This window comes from Phyllostomus discolor, chromosome 11 (assembly GCF_004126475.2).
Source record: "Phyllostomus discolor isolate MPI-MPIP mPhyDis1 chromosome 11, mPhyDis1.pri.v3, whole genome shotgun sequence".
NCBI classification, from domain to species: domain Eukaryota; kingdom Metazoa; phylum Chordata; class Mammalia; order Chiroptera; family Phyllostomidae; genus Phyllostomus; species Phyllostomus discolor.
Window position 1 is genome coordinate 20,178,020 of NC_040913.2, and position 17,360 is coordinate 20,195,379.

The 17,360-nt window shown below is 35.2% G+C and overlaps 1 protein-coding gene across 13 annotated transcripts in view; it reads left to right on the plus strand.

Annotated features, from left to right (window-relative positions):
• MYCBP2 (MYC binding protein 2) overlaps positions 1-17,360 on the plus strand; it is a 262,494-nt gene that overhangs the window by 17,870 nt on the left and 227,264 nt on the right. For all 13 annotated transcript variants that reach the window (XM_036011264.1, XM_036011258.1, XM_036011257.1 and 10 more), the window contains exon 2: positions 13,486-13,561. In XM_036011264.1, the coding sequence (XP_035867157.1) occupies positions 13,486-13,561 (76 nt within the window). The remainder of the gene's footprint in view (positions 1-13,485; positions 13,562-17,360) is intronic.

A 17,360-nucleotide genomic window follows, 5' to 3' on the forward strand; every position in this document is an offset into this window, starting at 1 on the left:
TCCTTTCAGCCTGAAGTACTTACTTCAGCAGTTCTTGCAGAAGCAAACTCTGTTTTTCTTCATCCAAGAATGTCTTTATTTGGCTTTTATTCCTAAAGTATATTTTAGGTGGATATAGGATTCTCAGTAGACACTTGTTTCCTTTCAGTGTTTTAATGATGTTCCAGTATCTTTTCACCGTTATAATATCTGATGAGGAACTTTTAGTAATTTGATATTTCCCTTTCTATAGTATTCTATCTTTCTCTGTCTGCTTTCAAGAATATTTTGGTTTTGGTTTTTAGCAGTTTGATTTGATCTGTCAAGTCATTTTGTTTTGAGTTTTATCCTCTCTGGAGATGCTCAGCTTCTTGAATCTGGAAATTTGTCTTTCACCAAACTGGGGATGCTTTCTGCATTATTTCTTCAAATATTCTACTCTGGTGGTTTTTTTCCTTTCAAGATTCCAATAACATGATAAAACTTTTGAGATTGTTCCACAAGTCTCTGACTGTTCATTTTTCCTTTTGTTTATATTTTTTCTCTTTGCTGTTCAGATTGGATAATTTTTATTGATCCATTTTTAGGTTTGCAGACCCTCTTTCACTGTCATTCCCATTCTCTTATTGAGCCCATCCAACAAATTGTTTTGTTACACATATTGTTCAGTTTCAAAATTTACATTTGTTTCATTTTTAAGATAATTTCTCTTTGTCTTCTGAGAACTTTTTTTTCATTCAATTCAAGTGTGTTTGCCTTTCCTGGGTGGAACATTCTTGTGGTAGTTGCTTTAAAGGTATTGTTGGATAATTACAGCATTTGGATCATCTCAGGGTTGGCACCTGTTGTTTCTTTCCTTGAAATTGATCACATTTTTCTTGAATTTTGCATTGGGAGAATTTTGAATTGGATCTTGGACATTGTGAATGGTACATTTTATAAACTCTGGGGCATATCATAATTCTCTGGAGAATGTTGATTTTTGTTGTCTCTTTTATCAACCCACTTAGATTCAGATGGTGAATTTGGTCTTGCTTTCTGTGGGTGGTGATTCAGATCTCAGTTCAATTCTCAGAGCCTTTGCTGTGTTTGTATGGGTCTGTCCCATACCTGTATAGCTCCACAGTAAGCCTAAGACTTGTGTTGGTTTATAGATAGAACTAGGGAATTCCTTTCTCCTTTCCAGGATTTCTTCCACCTTCTTCAGCTGGCAGGAGCCACTTCCCCAAATCTGTGGCCAAAAAATAGGATTTCTTTTGGAGTTTTAATTTCTGGATTGTTGCTTTAATGAAGTGAATGCTTCCTGGACTTCAAGCAAACCTGTTAGAAAAAGGAAAAAAATAACCAAAATTGGAAGCCCACTAACTGTGGGTCATTTTTCCAAGTTTGACTCCCCTCCTCAATCTGCTTTTTTTTTTCCTTTCCAGAGTTTTCAAGTAATCTTCCCTCCTCTCCTTCCTCCCTCCCTCCTTTCCTTCCTTCCTTCCTCCCTCCCTCCCTTCCTTCCTTCCTCTTTTATTTTTTGTTCAGTTTTCAGTTGTAAACAGTGGGAAAGATAGGCTGTATTTGGGTCGATGCCATCACACTGGAACCAGAGTTACTTCTGTGGATGCTTTTAAGATTTTCCTCTTTGTCTTTGATTTTTAGTAATTGGTCTGTATTGTGCTTAAGTATTTTTTGTGTGTGTATTCCATGCTTGGTTCTTTGAACTTCTTACATCTGTGTAATGTTAACTTTTGTTTAATTTGGCATATTTTGGCTTTTATTTCCTCAAATATTTTTTCAAACCCAGCCTAGAAATCCAGTTATACACAGATGAGACTGCTTGATATGGGTGAGGGGTCAGCAAATGTATTTTGTAAAGGGCCGGATCCTAATACTTTAGGCTTTGTGAGCTGTATGGTCTCTGTTGCAGTTACTCTACTCTGTTGTTACATCTTGAAAGCAACCATAGACAGTCTATAAACAGATGAGCATGGCTGTGTTCCAATATAACATTAGGTTCAGCATGTTCAAAGGCTCCTCATGAATGTACTGTTACTTACAACCTGCCTCTTTTTCTGTAGGTCAGAAATCTGAGACATTTTCTTGAAGTTGGCTTAAGAGATCATGATACCTAAAACCTACTCATTCCTACCTTTTGCAGAAGGTAGGGATAAGTAAGATTTTAGTGGGAAAATGAATTGAGGTTAGATGGAGAAGGGAAAAGAGAATTTAGAAATTAATGTTTAAAGGGAAAGAGGAAGGAGACAAAGAATTAATTTGTCTTTTGGATAGGAGACACTGTAGTGGATGTTCTTAGTGTCCTAGCCAAATGTCTTGAACATTTATCTCCAGGCTCTCTGCCTAGATCTGTGACTTTCTGCCTGAGACCTTTCTTACTGGCCATAGAGACATGGTTGGCCTCTGTGCAGGGCAAGCCAGAAATGCCAGAATGTTAATTAATGCCTTCAGAAAGGCTCTCAGCCAGTGATGGATAAATACCTCATTTTTCTCATCCTTTAGGTGGGATAACTGAGTCATGTTCTACACCGTCTACCAGAGTTCTCCAGTAGGGTGATGCTCTGGTTGCCCATCTCAGGGTAACCAGCTTAATAACCCATTCTCTTTCTTGGCTGCTTTCCCTAGATCACTTCTGATCCCCCCTCTCAGTGGATCTTGCAGAGTGAGTGCCTAGACCTGAATCCTTGAATCTAGTCTACTTCTGAGGGAGTCCAAACCAAGGAAGACACTTTACTTTAGCTTAATAATAAGAAATAAAATTTTTTTAGCTCTTATTAAATGGAGTTGCTTCATGGCTTGAGTTTTCCTCCCCTATTTAGCCATGTTGACCTTATAGTATAAATCTGCATGAAGCATGGTCTAAAGTCATAACTGAGCAGAGATTTTCTGTTCACTCTTAACAGGGATTCTCACAGAGAGATTTCTTAACAGAGATTTTGTCCTCACTCTCTGCTCCCACCCTCTTCCCCCCTGTTTTTGTCTTTTATTTTCCGATTTCTCTTAGGCTGTTTTGCCTACTGCAACTGTAGCTTTATTTATAGTTCTTACTCCCAACCCCATGTGAAGATTTCCAAGATAAAGAGACCGAAGCCACATAGAGGGAATCAGTTTTCATCTTTCCTTTAGATCAATTTACAGTATTAAAATCTCTTGTTATTAATTATAATTAGGTTAAGTAAATAAACATTTTCTACTTAGTAATCAGAGGACTATTCCTCCTTAATTTGAACACAGTGATGAGAGTATCATTAATTACACAGAAGTAAGCCTGACTTCTATAATAGAAAAGCTTCAGTTTACTTACAGTGTTTTTTATTAATTTATTTTTTTATGAGACCAAGCCCATACAAATTCATTGCATATAGCGTGTGTTCCCAGTATTCTGGTCAACTGGAATGGATGTCATTCACTTGCCGAAGAATTCAGTAGCTGTGGAGAACATTTTTTCAACTATAAAATGTGACATAAGTGTTAATTGTTATTTATGAATCTATTAATATACAATTTTTGGTGAGTCAAATATTAAGATTCATTTTCAGTCTAAATATTAAAGCTTCATTCCATATTAGCCTACTCCAAAAACATGGGTAAATTCAGCAACCATTTTTTAGTTCCTTTTTTTCTTTTTTTAAATAATAAATTGCATTTTTCTGTTATCACTTATCTCCCTTATACCTCTCTTCCCCCACAGTCACCACACTGTTGTCCATGTCCATGAGTCCTTTCTCCTTAACCCGATTCACCCCTCTCCTGCAGTGGTCAGCCTGCTGTCTAGCTATGAGTCTGTTTCTGTTTTGCTTGTTAGTACAGTTTGTTTACTAGATTCCACTATGAGTGACATTATATGGTACTTGTCTTTCTCTGACTGGCTAATTTCACTTAGCATGATGTTCTCCAGGTTCATCTATGCTATTGCAAAGGGTAAAAATTTCTTCTTTTTTTTTTTTTTTTTACAGCTGTGTAGTATTCCATTGTGTATATGTACCATGGTTGTTTTTAGTGATTTTTACATTAGCTGATTTTTAAAAATTGGTGTTGTATCCAGTGATATTGATAATTCACTTTCTTTTTATGTACTAAAAGATATTTATTGGATACTTGTATGTAGGCATTTGGGGAAGGACTAGGGAAAGTGTTACAGCTAACTGATAAGAATCTAAGTTTTCAGTAAAGTGAATCATCTGTCTGTTGTTTTTAATTATATTGTTTTTCCATTACTACTTAACTCCCTTATACTTTTCTCCTCTATGCAATCACCACACTATAGCCCATGTCCATGAGTCAGTCAGAGAAAGACAAATACCATATGATTTCACTTATATGTGGAATCTAATGAACAAACTGACAATTCACTCTTTAATGCCTTATTTGTAGATTATTCTGCATTTTCTGTATAGTTGCTATTTACAAATAAAAGTGCTTTACTTTCTCCTTTCAACCAGTTGTGACTTACTAACTTCCAGTACAGTATTAAATAGAGGCGTTCTATGTCCTTGTGTTTTTTTCTCCCTACTTAGTGGAAGTATTTAATTTTTCATCATTGAGTATAATTAAGTAAAACATTAGCTATAGAGTTTTTTGTAGATAATCTTTATCAGATTAAATACCTTCTTTTTCTGGCTTACTGAGGCATGCCATCACAAATAGCTGTTGAATTTTAGAAAATACTTTTACTGCTCCTGTTGAAATGATCACACTTCCCTTATTCTGGTATTATGTTGAATTGCATCAATTGGATTTTTCATTTTGCCTGTTTTTCTTTTTATGCTTCTGGACATTGAGATTATTTTTAGGTTGATAGCTTTTTTTCCTCATATCTTTTAAATTGAAATATAGTTCACATAAATATAAAATACACCTTTTTAAAGTATATAACTCATTGGTTTTTAGTATATTCACAAAGTTGTGCAACCAGACGTTTTACTTCACCCAAGAAAAGAAATTCCATACCGATTAACAGTTATTCCCTTCTCCTGTCCATCAGCCCCTGGCAACCACTAATCAGCTTCTTGTTTTTATGGATTTATCTACCTGGACATTTAATATAATTGGAACCATACAATTTGTGAGCTTTCATGGCCTTCTTTTCTTTCACTTACCATAATGTTTTTAAGCTTCATCCATATTATAGCATGTGTCTACTTCATTCCTATTTGTGGCTGACTAATATTTCATTAAATGGATGTACCACATTTTGTTTATTCATTCACCAGTTGATGAACATTTGGGTTGTTTCCAATTTGAGGCTGTGTAGTATTTTTGCTTTTATGTTCATGGGAGATATTGGTTTGAAATTGCCTTATTTCAAAATACCCTTTTTAGGTTTTGGTTTCAGAACTATGCTAGTCCTATAAAAGGATTTGGGTAAATGTTTTTTTCTTTTTATGTTCTTAGGAAAAGTTAGTCTAAGATCAGTGGTGTTTGAAAGAAAGCAAATTACTTACATGTTTGGAGGAGTTCACTGACAAAGCCATCTAAGCTTAGAATTTTCTTTGTGGGAAGGTTTTGATTAGGGATTCAGTGTCTTTAACAGATTTGTCTTTTTAAATATTGTGTTTTTCCTTGTTTAGTGTTTGGAAGTTATATTTTTCAAGGAATTTGTCCATCTTAAGATGGACACATTTCAGTTTTGGGCATATCTGTAGTGACATCCCCCTTCTTATTTATCAGATGGGTAATTTTCAGTTTCATTTTTTCCTGGCCAATCTTATAATAAGTTTATTGCATTTACTAATCTTTTCAGAGAACCTTTTTTTAAAAATTGGTACATTTACTAGGGGTGACATTAGTTAATAGGATCATATAGGTTTTAAGTGTACATTTCTGTGAAACAAAGCCTGTATACCGATTGCACTGTGTGCCCACCACCCAAAGTCAAACCATCTTCCGTCACCATGTATCAGGTCCCCCCACACCCACACCTTCCTCACCCCCTTTCCTCTGGCAAATGCCACACTGTGGTCTGTGTCCACAATTTTCAGTTTTTTATCCCACATATGAGTGAAATCATATGGTTCTTAGTTTTTTCTGACTGATTTATTTCACTTAGCATGATATTCTCAAAGTCTGCCCATCTCGCAAATGGCGGTATTTTGTCTTTGCTTATGGCTGAATGTATTGCATTGTGCATATATATACCACATCCTCTTTATCTAATCCTCTACCAAAGGACACTTTGGTTGTCTGCATGTCTTAGCCACCGTGAATATTACTGCAATGAACATAGGGATATATTTTTTTTACAAATAAATGTGTGTATGTGTGTAGTTTTTTATGAGGTAGATACCCAGGAGAGAAATTGCTGGGTCATATGATAACTCTATTCTTAATTTTTTGAGGAATCACCAGACTGTTTTCCATAGTGGCTGCACCAGTCTACATTCCCACCAGCGGTGAATGAGGGTTCCCTTTTCTCTACAACCTTTCCCGTACTTGTTATTACTTGTCTTGTTCATAGTAGCCATTCTGACAGGTGTGAGGTGGTGTCTCAATGTACTTTTAACTTGCATTTCCCTATAGCTAGTGAGGTGGAACATATTTTTATGTATCTGTTGGCTGTTTGTATGTCTTCTTGGGAGAGGTGTCTGTTCAGGTCCTTTGTCCATTTTTCAATTGAATTATTTTTTGGTGTTGAGTTTTATGAATTATATATTTTAGATATTAAATCTTTGTTGGAACTGTTATTTGTAAATATCATCTCTTGTTTGGTTGGTTGTCTCTTTATTTTGTTGGTTTTTTTGCCTTTACTTCCCTTGCCTTTGGGTCAAATTAATAAAATTCAGAGAACCAGTTTTGGCTTTTTGATTTTCTCTATTAAATGTTTGCTCTTGCTTTCCTTGATGACTGCTCTTATTTTATATTTTCCTTTTTTGATATTCTTTCCATTTAGTTTGCTGTTTTCTTTCTAGCTTCTTAAGTTGTAAGCCTAGATAATTTACTTTCAGACTTTTTTTTCAGTATATGCATTTATGTATTTGCAAAAAGCTATATATTTCCCCTAAGCAGTACTTTGGGGGGTATTCCAAAAATTTTGATGTATATTTCATTTTCATTTAAGTGAAAATATTTTCTGTTTTTCCATTGTAACCTTCTGTTATAAATCTTTCACCCATAGTTTATTTGGAACTCTAGTTTTCAGGTTTCCAAACATTAGGGCATTTCTTAATTTTCTTTCTGTTGGTTTCTAGTTTAATTTTCTCGTGATCACAGTCCTTGTAAATTTGTTGAGACCTTGTGTTGCAACATATTGTCAGTTTTGGAAAGTATTCTACCATGCATTAGAAAAAAATTGTGCATTCTTTAGTTGTTGGTTGTGCTTTTCTATGTGTGTCAATTAGGTCAAATTAATTATATTTTAAATTTTTCTGTATCCATGCTGTTTCTTCCTCCTCTTGTTCTGTCAGAAGAGATATGTTAAAATCTGCTCTTTTGTTAATGTTTTTTTCTCTTATTCCCTCAATTTTGCTTCATATATTTTGAAGCTGTGGTGTTATTAGGTCATTAAAGTCAGGGTTGTTATGTTTTCCTTTGATTTGACCCTTTTAGCATTATGAAATGCTCTGCTTATCTGTAATACTACTTCTAGCCTTAAAAACTACTTTGTCAAATATTAGTACTTGGGGGAGGCTGGTGAGTGTGTTCAGGATACATCATATTTTGCCGAGTATGATGTGCACCTATGGTTTTGTGCACATTATACACTGGATTAGTATGCCCATGGTGTTTAATCATTATACTCATGTATAATGTGCATCATTATTTTTCCCTTAAAAATTTAGGCAAAAAAGTGTCCACTATACATGGTAAAATATGGCATCTTCTCTAGTCCTTTTACATTTTATTCTGTGTCCTCTTATTTGATATTTTGAAATAACAATTATTATTTTACATTTTTTACGTTTTATTTTTAATTGATTTTATAGAGGTGACATTGCTTAATAAAATTATATAGTTTTCAAGTTTGCAATTCTATAATATTAGATTATTTGTACGGTATATTTTGTGTTTACAACCCAAAGTCACGTCTCCTTCTTTCATCATAACAATTATTAAAGGAAGACCTTCCTTCTGTATTTCTTATATGTTGGTATATTGATAATGAATTATATCAACTTTTGTGTGTCCAAAAATATCTCTATTTTGGTCTTTATTTTTAAAGGTGTTTTTGATAGACATGTAATTCCAGTTGCTAGGTTGCCACTTCCCCACTCCCTTGCACTTTGTAACACAAAAAATGGAAGCAGTCAATCTTATTGTTCTTTTGAGTGCATGTTTTTATCTCAGGATGCTCTTAAGATTTTTTTTCTTTATCCTTTGATTCAGCAGTTTGTGCCTAGAATTTGGTGTGCTGAGGTGTGCATTTTTCTGCTTGATATTTCCCTGAGTTTCTTGACTCTCTCAGTTGATTTCTTTCCTTATTTTTGTAAAATTGTCATGAATTATCTCTTCACATAGTGCTTTTGTTCCATTCTTTTTTTCCCTCTCTTTGTCTCAGATTCCAGTTATATAAATCTGAGACCATGTGGCTGTGTCCCATATCCCATACTCTGTTTTGTTCATCCATTCTTTTCTCTGTGCTTGAGTTTTAGGTATTTTTCTCTTGGCCTGTCAGCAAGTCCTTGAATCCTGTGTTCCTTGAGTCTCCTGTGCTCTGAAAATCATCTGACAAGTTCTTAATTTGAGATATTTACTTTTTAAGAAAATCTACTTGGCTTTTTTAAAAATAAGATTCTGTTGAAAATTGCATTGTTTTGTTTTATTTTTTAAATCCTTGCATCGATTTCAAGTCCTTGCGTCCTAACTTCAGTATCTGGTTTATCTTGAGTCTGTCCAGTTGTCTGGTTTCCTCTTGATTATCTATCATATTATTTTGCTTCTTTGGTTGTCTTCTGTGGACCTGACATTTTGTGTAAAAGAACAGTTATTTTTTTCTAGAGAGGTTTGTTCTTTGCTGTGTTACACAAATAGGGTAATATCTGTGTTGATTACTTCAGTCCATTCAAGGGTTGAGTTGATTCTCCCTCTACTGGGATTGTGTCTTCTAGACACTGGGAGACTGGGAAATTGACTCTGACCTCTTGGCCTAGACTCCTTGTCCTTGTTCACTGCCCCATCACTAAGCAGATCTGCCATTGGGAAAACTGGCTGCATATTTGGGGTTTTTCTAGATTTCCTGTTTGTCATTCTAACTCATGCAGTAGTCTAAAACGCCAGTAGTTTCTGGTTTCTCTCTTTTATAGAGTATGTCTGTTTAAGCCAGGCTTCATTCTCACTTGTACCCAAACTCTGCAGATGTCCTTTTGGAAGAGTATGCCGATAATAGTCTGGGCTCACTCTTGGAAGTGCTTTTCCATATCTCGACTTTTAGTTCATCTAGTCCTTAATTGCTTCCACAGCTTCTTATGTTAGTCTAGGTTTTGAAGAAAGAACAGTGGCTTGCTTCTGTCTGGTATCTTTCTTTAGGGAAGTGGAAGTGAGGAGTTAATCTTTGCAAAAAGAAAAAGCAGATAATTTTAGAGTGCTTATTTGTATAAGCATAGTGATGTTTTGAATAGTTTTATCTGTATTGTATAATATTACTTAAATATTTTTTCTTTCTGATATGAGCCTGTTTATCAAAATACACTTGAGACTAGGAGTCAACAAACTAGTCTACAGACCAAATCAGCACAATTCCTGTTTTTGTGTGGTCTGTGAGCTAAGAATGGTTTTTATGTTTTAAAATGTTAAAAAAAATAAAAAGAAGAAAATGTCATTAAATTTTGTGAAATTCAAATTCTCATGTCCAGAAATAAAGTTTTATTGCAACGCAGCTGTGCTTATTTGTTCATGTGTTGTCTGTGGCTGCTTTTATGCTGTGGTGTTTGACTAGTTGCAACAGAGATTTTATGGTCCACAAAGCATGAAATATTTGCTATCTGGTCCTTTACAGAAGGAAAAAAAAAAGAGCCTTTTCCTGCCTTAGACCATAGACTCAGAAATTTTTCATTGTTCATAACTAAGGGACATTAAACAGAAGATTGAAACCCTCTTATTCCTAAAGTTCTTTGAATTTATTAAAATCCTAGCATTTTAGAGTTAAAAGGAACCTCAGAGATAATCTCCTTAATCTTGTTATTTTACAGATGAAGAAACGGATTCAGGGTGAGAGAGGTTTTTAAATTAAATCATGACTAATTTTGGTTTTGTTAGAAACACACTCAGTAATAATCTTGATAGAGGAGCTAATGAACTATTATCATGGAACAACTTGCCAAATTTATTTGTTCTTATATTACAGAAGTGTTTGGTTTTCCTTAAACAGTGGTTGCTATTAAGACTATTTCTTTGGAATCTTTAAAGTAAATATTTTAAAATAAATAATTAAGGCACACTAATAACCTTTATCTTTCATTACTACCCACAGTTCTTTCAAATCTCATGGGCATGGGTTCTTTTTGTGAAAACACTAAAAATCTTATAGGATGAATTCCACACATTCTTCATTAAGCTTCTTTTTGATACAGGAGATTTCAAGTGCAAAATCACCAAGAATTTCAAGGTGAATTGTGGATATGTAAGACTGGTTTCTAGAGTTTTTCTTTCCTTTTATCTATCTATCCTCAGATATTATCAAAAGTTTATTTAAGCTTAGTTCTCAAATGTAGTCATATAATGGAATGTTATACTAACATGTAGCATTTGTGTTTTGTAATGTTGAATATGAATTTTCATATAATTTTAAATTTATTACTGGCTCTTTTGGACAACCCTCTACTTCTAAAACAATCCAAATTAACAAAGACACAGTAAAGTCAATTTATGATGCTTTGGGGAAAGCTGATTCTTCAGCCGGTTTATGTTCAGGTATTAGTAGGTTCAGATTTGTTTAAATTGTTAGAATGTATTAAATGTTGAATGGATAGAAATAAGTATTTTAGGAATACGTATTAAGTCATCTGAACTTTCAAGAAGTCCATTAAACAAAGCAGACAAAAATATTGGTGTATATTAGTGAAAATTTAAGTTCATGATAACTAGTTTTCAGGAAATACATCTTAATTTCGATTTATATACTAGTATTCTGTTTCTCTCAAGTTTCATTTTGAGTGACTCTTGACATTTTTATAAATTGTATAGAAGAGTAACTTTATAGAATTATGACCTTTTTACAATTACATACTCCTCTTGCTCAAATAACTGATTTTAATCACAAAAACTTTAGTATAAAGGGAGGCTAGTTTCCTAAGCCATGTATGAGATACATTTTCATTAACTTGTTTATTCATCTGACATTTCTTGAACATCCATGATATGTCAGACACTGATGCAGATGCTGAAAGTATGGCGTTGATATAGGCCTTCGTCATTGCTCATAGTTGAATAAGATTATGTAAGCAGGCATATCTGTTCATGTGTAGCATTTGGTAGCTATTGATCACTCTCTCTATTTTTCTGGCTTGCTATAATGGGAAACCTCATCCATGTACATGGTTTCCATGACCTTCTTTGCACCAAAATCTGCATAAAATAATTCCATGGATACCTCCATGGATACCTAATGGACATTTCTGGCTAGGTATCCTTAAGTATTTGGTGTCACAAGGGTGTCCTTGGTTCCCTGCCTATTTTACTCTTTGAGTAAGGCTTATGGCTGTAGCTCTGAACTTCCTTCTTTTCTACCCTTTCTTTCCCTTTCATCCTACTTCTCTTTCCCTCAAAATAGTACTGATACTGAGTTCCAGGTATTTTTCTGGGCAAAGAGGCTAGATAGAGCAGTAAACAAGAGAGACACAGCTTCTGCACTCTTGCATACATCTTGTTGAGGGAGCGATGCGTTAAACAGATAATCCTACATATAATTACAGTTGTAGATTACACAATGAAATGCAAGTATGAAATGCCGTGAGAGTGTATAGTAGGGAACTAATCCAGTCTAGGACATTCCTGAGTAAGGGACATAGATACTGGGACCTCAAGGATGAATAGTATTTAGCAGGAGATGTGGGAGAGAATTCCAGTAGAGGGATAACCTTTGTAAAGCCTCTGAGGAGCTTAGCAGATTGACACAATTGAAAAGGTTGTGGCTGGAGTGTGATGAACAAGTTGGAGATGGCTGAAAAATGAGGCAGGAGAGACAGGCGGAAAGGTCAGATCTTGGGAGAGGACTTGATAAACCATGTCAGTGCCTTTAAACTCTATTCTTAGAGAACTGAGGAGGTATTAACTAAGTTTTAAGTGGAAGAATTGCCTACTCAGATCTGTGTTTTAAGCATTGACTTGGGTTTTGTATGTGAAGAATGGATTAAAGCAGGGCAAGTATAAGAAATGAGATATGAAGCTGTTGCAATAGTCCAGGCAGGAAATGATGGTGACTTAGATTATTGGCGTAGCAGCAATAGAGATGGTATAGACAAATTGAAGGACTATTTATGAGATATATTCAATACTTAACAAGATTTTGTGGTTATTTTCATTTAGGGAATAAAACTGAAGGAAGTGTCAGGGAAAATTTTCATATGCTTGTTCACATCTATCTTGTTGAATAAAACATTTTGAAAATCAAACCATTTTTCCCTTAGCAAACTAATTCTTCCCTTGACTTTCCTATTTTTCTGAGTGACACCGTTACCATGAAGTGAATTAGCCTTACTACAGCTTCCACTACATTGGTTACCAAGTGTTATGGACTTCACTGCTGCAGCACGTAGAAGCTCTTCCTTCTCCTCCTCTTTCTCTTTCTCTCCCCCCTTCTCCTCCTCCTACTGCTACTCCTCCTCTTCACCTTTTGTCTTCACTATCGCAGTAACACTCTCTTGCTTTTCATCCAAGTCTCTGAACTCCTTGAGGCAAGAACTGTCTTTTTTATGTTGTATCTTTAGTACCTAGAAGTGTGTACCTCAACATGGTAGACATAAAAAAAATGGAATTAAAATAAAATGTTTTCTGTGACTCTTGTTTCTTTTACTTTAATTCTCATTATTTGCCACATTTTTTTCTCAAAGTTTTTTAGAGGTTTCCTTTTCCTTAAAGAATAACTTGGTGATAGGGTTGTAAGGTAATGAAAAACCAGCTGCTGATGTAAGCAGTGTATGAGTTGGAGTTTTCTTACGGTCATTCAGTGAAAATAGAATCATGAGCCTTTCTGCCCTGCAGCCCTCCCTACTACAAAGAGCAGATTTTTCTGGGAGGGGAACATAGTTGATATTTATTAGCATCCCATTGTTGAATAAAGTTTAAAACCCCCGATTTGATGCCTTTAAAATTCTTTTAATTTATAAAAGTATTTGTGGATTTCAAATTTTTAATCATTTCATGTGTATTTCTCAGATATCCAGTATTGTTTTATCTCATCCCAGTAGCTACATTATATGGTAGTATATGTATGTATAGAGTATACTGTTTCGTAGAAGGAAAGTTTGTAGGATAAATATTCAAGTGTCTACTTTAGACCTGCCTATTTTTAGTAGCTTTGTATGTCCTAAGTGGACTTTCATAATTTTTTCATGTTTTTTACATTTTTAGGAATAAGAAAATTTTAAATAAGAAGAAGTTGAAAAGAAAACAGAAGAGCAAATCAAAAGTCAAGACAAGAAGCAAGGTAAACTGTTGGCAGTTTATGGGAATAAGGACTTTTTCATATAGTGATTTGAATTAAAATACCAAGATTAACAAGGTGTGAGTATAAGTGTATGAAGGGGTGCCCCTCCTAAAAAAAAGGAATTGTCTTCTGGAGAGTAGGCCCCTTGTAGTACAGGTTTCCCTGGCTAGGTGAGTGTTCTGGGGACCCATTTTATTAATGTACCAGCTGGCGTTGTTGTGAGAAGCTGTATTTAGCTTCAGCGAATTTTTTTTGGAAGACTTTTTCAATGTGTTTGCCCATTTCATGATGGGTGATTTATGAGTATACACTATGCTGAGTGTTCAGCAGTTTTAGACCAAAAACAGCATGGCCCTGTGTCCCATCCTCCCTGATCACCTGATCTTGCCCTGAGAGACTGTTTTTTGTTTCCTTGGATGAAAAAAGTCCTCAAAGGGAAACATTTTGCTAATGTGAAAGAGGTGAAACAAAAAACACAGAAGCACTAAAAGGCATCAGAGTCGATGAGTTCAAAAGCTATTTTTGAGCAGTGGAAAAACATCTCAATAGTTATATTGCATCAAATGGAGAGGAGAGTACTTTGAAGGTAACTGAAGTTTAAACATGTAAGAATAAATATTTTTGTTAATAAATTCTGAGTTTTTTGGGTCCCCCCTTGTAATTAGCAAACCATTTCACTTCTCTGTGGTAAAGTAATTTTTTAAAAGCCCTTTATTATTTAATTATACTGTTTAGTTTCATATTTTTACCAGTAGCCTATAAGTTAATATCTAGATCCTGAAAATTATTATGTTTTATCTTTGATTTGGGGGGAAAATAAACATTTCTTTCTTTTTCACTCTAACTACTTACTGTACTATAGTACAAACACTAAAATTTTGGCCTGTGAGTGGGGACTTGAATTTGGGTTTATCATATGCATATGCATGTGTGACGAATTAGGGAGCTCATGGTGCATCTGTGTTGTTCCGAGGCTCTTTTGACTATGGGTGGCTGGGCAAAGGAAAATAAATACAATATAGAAGATTTTAATTAGGTGGGACCTCTGTGATCAAGGATCTCATTTTCCATCTAGTATAAAAATCCTTGCTATAAAACCATCTAGTTTTTTTGTAAACATTTTCAAGGTCCAGATTCCACTTTCTATAAGAGTCTCTTTCTTTCCTTTTGAACAGTATTAAGAAGCCTAGACATGAAGAAGATAGGAATCATAACTATGCTTTTTGAACACCTCCATTTGTAGTTAAAGAAGCAATAACTTAGCTTGGCCTGTGTATCATATTTAAGTTGTAGAGACAATTGTTTCCTGCTCTTTCTGGTTAGTGTTCTTGCTATTGTAACAGGGAGAAATCAACTTTAAAGTAGTAAACAAACAAACACACCCCAAAAGGATAAGGGATGGAATCTTCTTGGTGGCTCTGTCTTGAGACACAGCTGGATCCAGGGATTAAATAATTCATTAAATCTACGTCTTCATCTCTTGCTTCTGCTTTCTCTTTGTGTTGGTTTATTGTAGCTCTTTGTGTGTGGGGGCTGCTAGCAGCTCCAACTTCATCCTTTTTAACTAAGAGACAGTCTTTCCTACTGGTTCCAGCAGAAAGTCTTGGGTATGATATTTTGATTGACCTGTATCATGTGCTTTGGCCTTGGAGATGGGGTAATTTGGTTAGAGGTGAGCACCCTTATGAATGGGAGAGGGGTGGTTACCCTCAGGACAATATTGCTGGGTGGTCAGATAAATTATATTATTTTCACTATATCACCTCTTATAACTTCTGCTTTCAGGTAGAGGATGGGAAGTAGAGAGCATTTTTTATATACTTACCATATATAAAAACTTTTAACAAATATGTACTCATTTAGATTTCCAACCTCTACCCCCTTTCCACTTTTTTGGAGTTATGTGCAGAATCACAGTATGGGATTCTTGAAGATCTTTTTAAGTTCTTTTAAGGTTTTATTTGGTGATTTTCCTAAAAGTGGTGGCATACGATTGCCAGGATGAGGTGGGAAGACGGGTCTTTTGTCCCTTTAAATTCTGTTTCTTTGTGCCCTTAGTAGTTCAGCTGTCTTACCTAGGCCTCAGGCTTTATATCTGCGATCTGCTTTAAAGGAGCAGTTTGTGATAAGAGTGATATAAAAACATGCATTCTTTTAGCCTTCAAACAATTACATGCTGACTATGCTAGGTATTTGGGATAGAAAGATGAATAAAAAACATTTCCTGCTCATGATAAGCATGTAAAACAGTAAAATTTTGTTAGTCTTCTTGCCCTCTCATTGTTTTTGGACTATTTTTCATCCACCTGTTTTTTAAAAAGTTATTTAAAAAATGCCAAGGGCTTTATTCCCATATTAGTTAAAAACAAGCATTTCTTTTCATCAAAACTAAAAAAGCCATTTAGCTATGCTACACTGTCTCCTTTTTCCTTTCTGTCATGACCCCTCTTTTCTCCCCCTCTGTTAGGCATCACCTTCATTCAATTTCCTTCTTATTCTTCTTAGATACCACAGTCTTTTTAGAAAAACTCTTGCTTAATCTACTGTATTAGTTCTCTGTGGCTGCTGTAACAAATTACACAAACTTGATGGCTTAACACAACACAAATTATCTTATAGTTCTGCAAGTCTGAATTTCAAAATGGATCTCATTGGGCTAAAATCAAGATGTCAGTTCGTCTTTATTCCTTCTGGAGTCTCTAGGAGAGAATTCGTGTTTTTGCCTTTTCCAGCCTCTAGAGGCTGCTTGCATCTCCTGGGTTGTGCCCACTTCCATAGTCAAAGCAGCAGTTGCTGGTTAAGTCTTCTTATGCTGCGCCACTCGAACACTTTGTCCTTCTCTGACTGTCCTGGCACCCTCTTTCGTTTATAAGGACCGTTGTGACTACGTGGGCCTGCACAGATAATCCAGATAAATCTCCCCATCTCCAGATTTAATGTAATCATATCTATAGGGTCCCTTTTGCCATGTGAGGTAACATATTCACAGGTTCCAGGGATTAGGAGTCATATATTTTTGCAGACTGTTGTTCTGCCTACCACACCTTCCTTTCCTCCATGTATATTTGTTGGACTCATCTTACAAAATGGATATGAATCCACCTCTTTTCTCTTTCCGTGCAGGTGAGTACCATCAGCTGTGAAAGGGAGTTTAAAAAGAGCTAAATGATATCTGTACACATTCAAATGGACTTTTTATAGTCAGCCTGTCCTTATTTTTTCTGGTCATATAGGTCTCTCATTTCAAAACTTTGCCACTCTCCTCAAACTTTTGATTAATCCCACCCTCCAGCAAATGCCGTCACTTTCCTACTAGAGAAATATAATCTATTATATAGGAAACTTCTTCAGTACCCTGCTACCTAACAGGTCTGTCTTAGGTCAGTATCCTTAATAGCAGAACCCAAGACAAGGATTTAAAGTGTATAATTGGGTGAGTTTTGAAGGATAAATCAAGGTTCAGAAAATTTCCATCACCCCAAGGATTTCCTCATCCTCTGCTGCATTACATCTCTCCCCTATAGCCCTGTCTCTAGTCAACCACAGATATCAGCATAGTGGCTTTGAATCATGTCCACATAGTTGTGCATATTAACAGTTTAATCCATTTTTTGCTAATTAGTATTCCCTCTTATGGATATGTCTTGATTTGTTAATCCATTCACCCACTGGACATTTTTGTGTTGTTTCCAGTTTATGTCCATTGCAGATACAGCTTCTGTGAATATTTATGTGGTCTTTGTGTGGATATATGTTTTAATTTTGGGGTGAGGGGGTAAATTACTAGGAGTAGAATAAT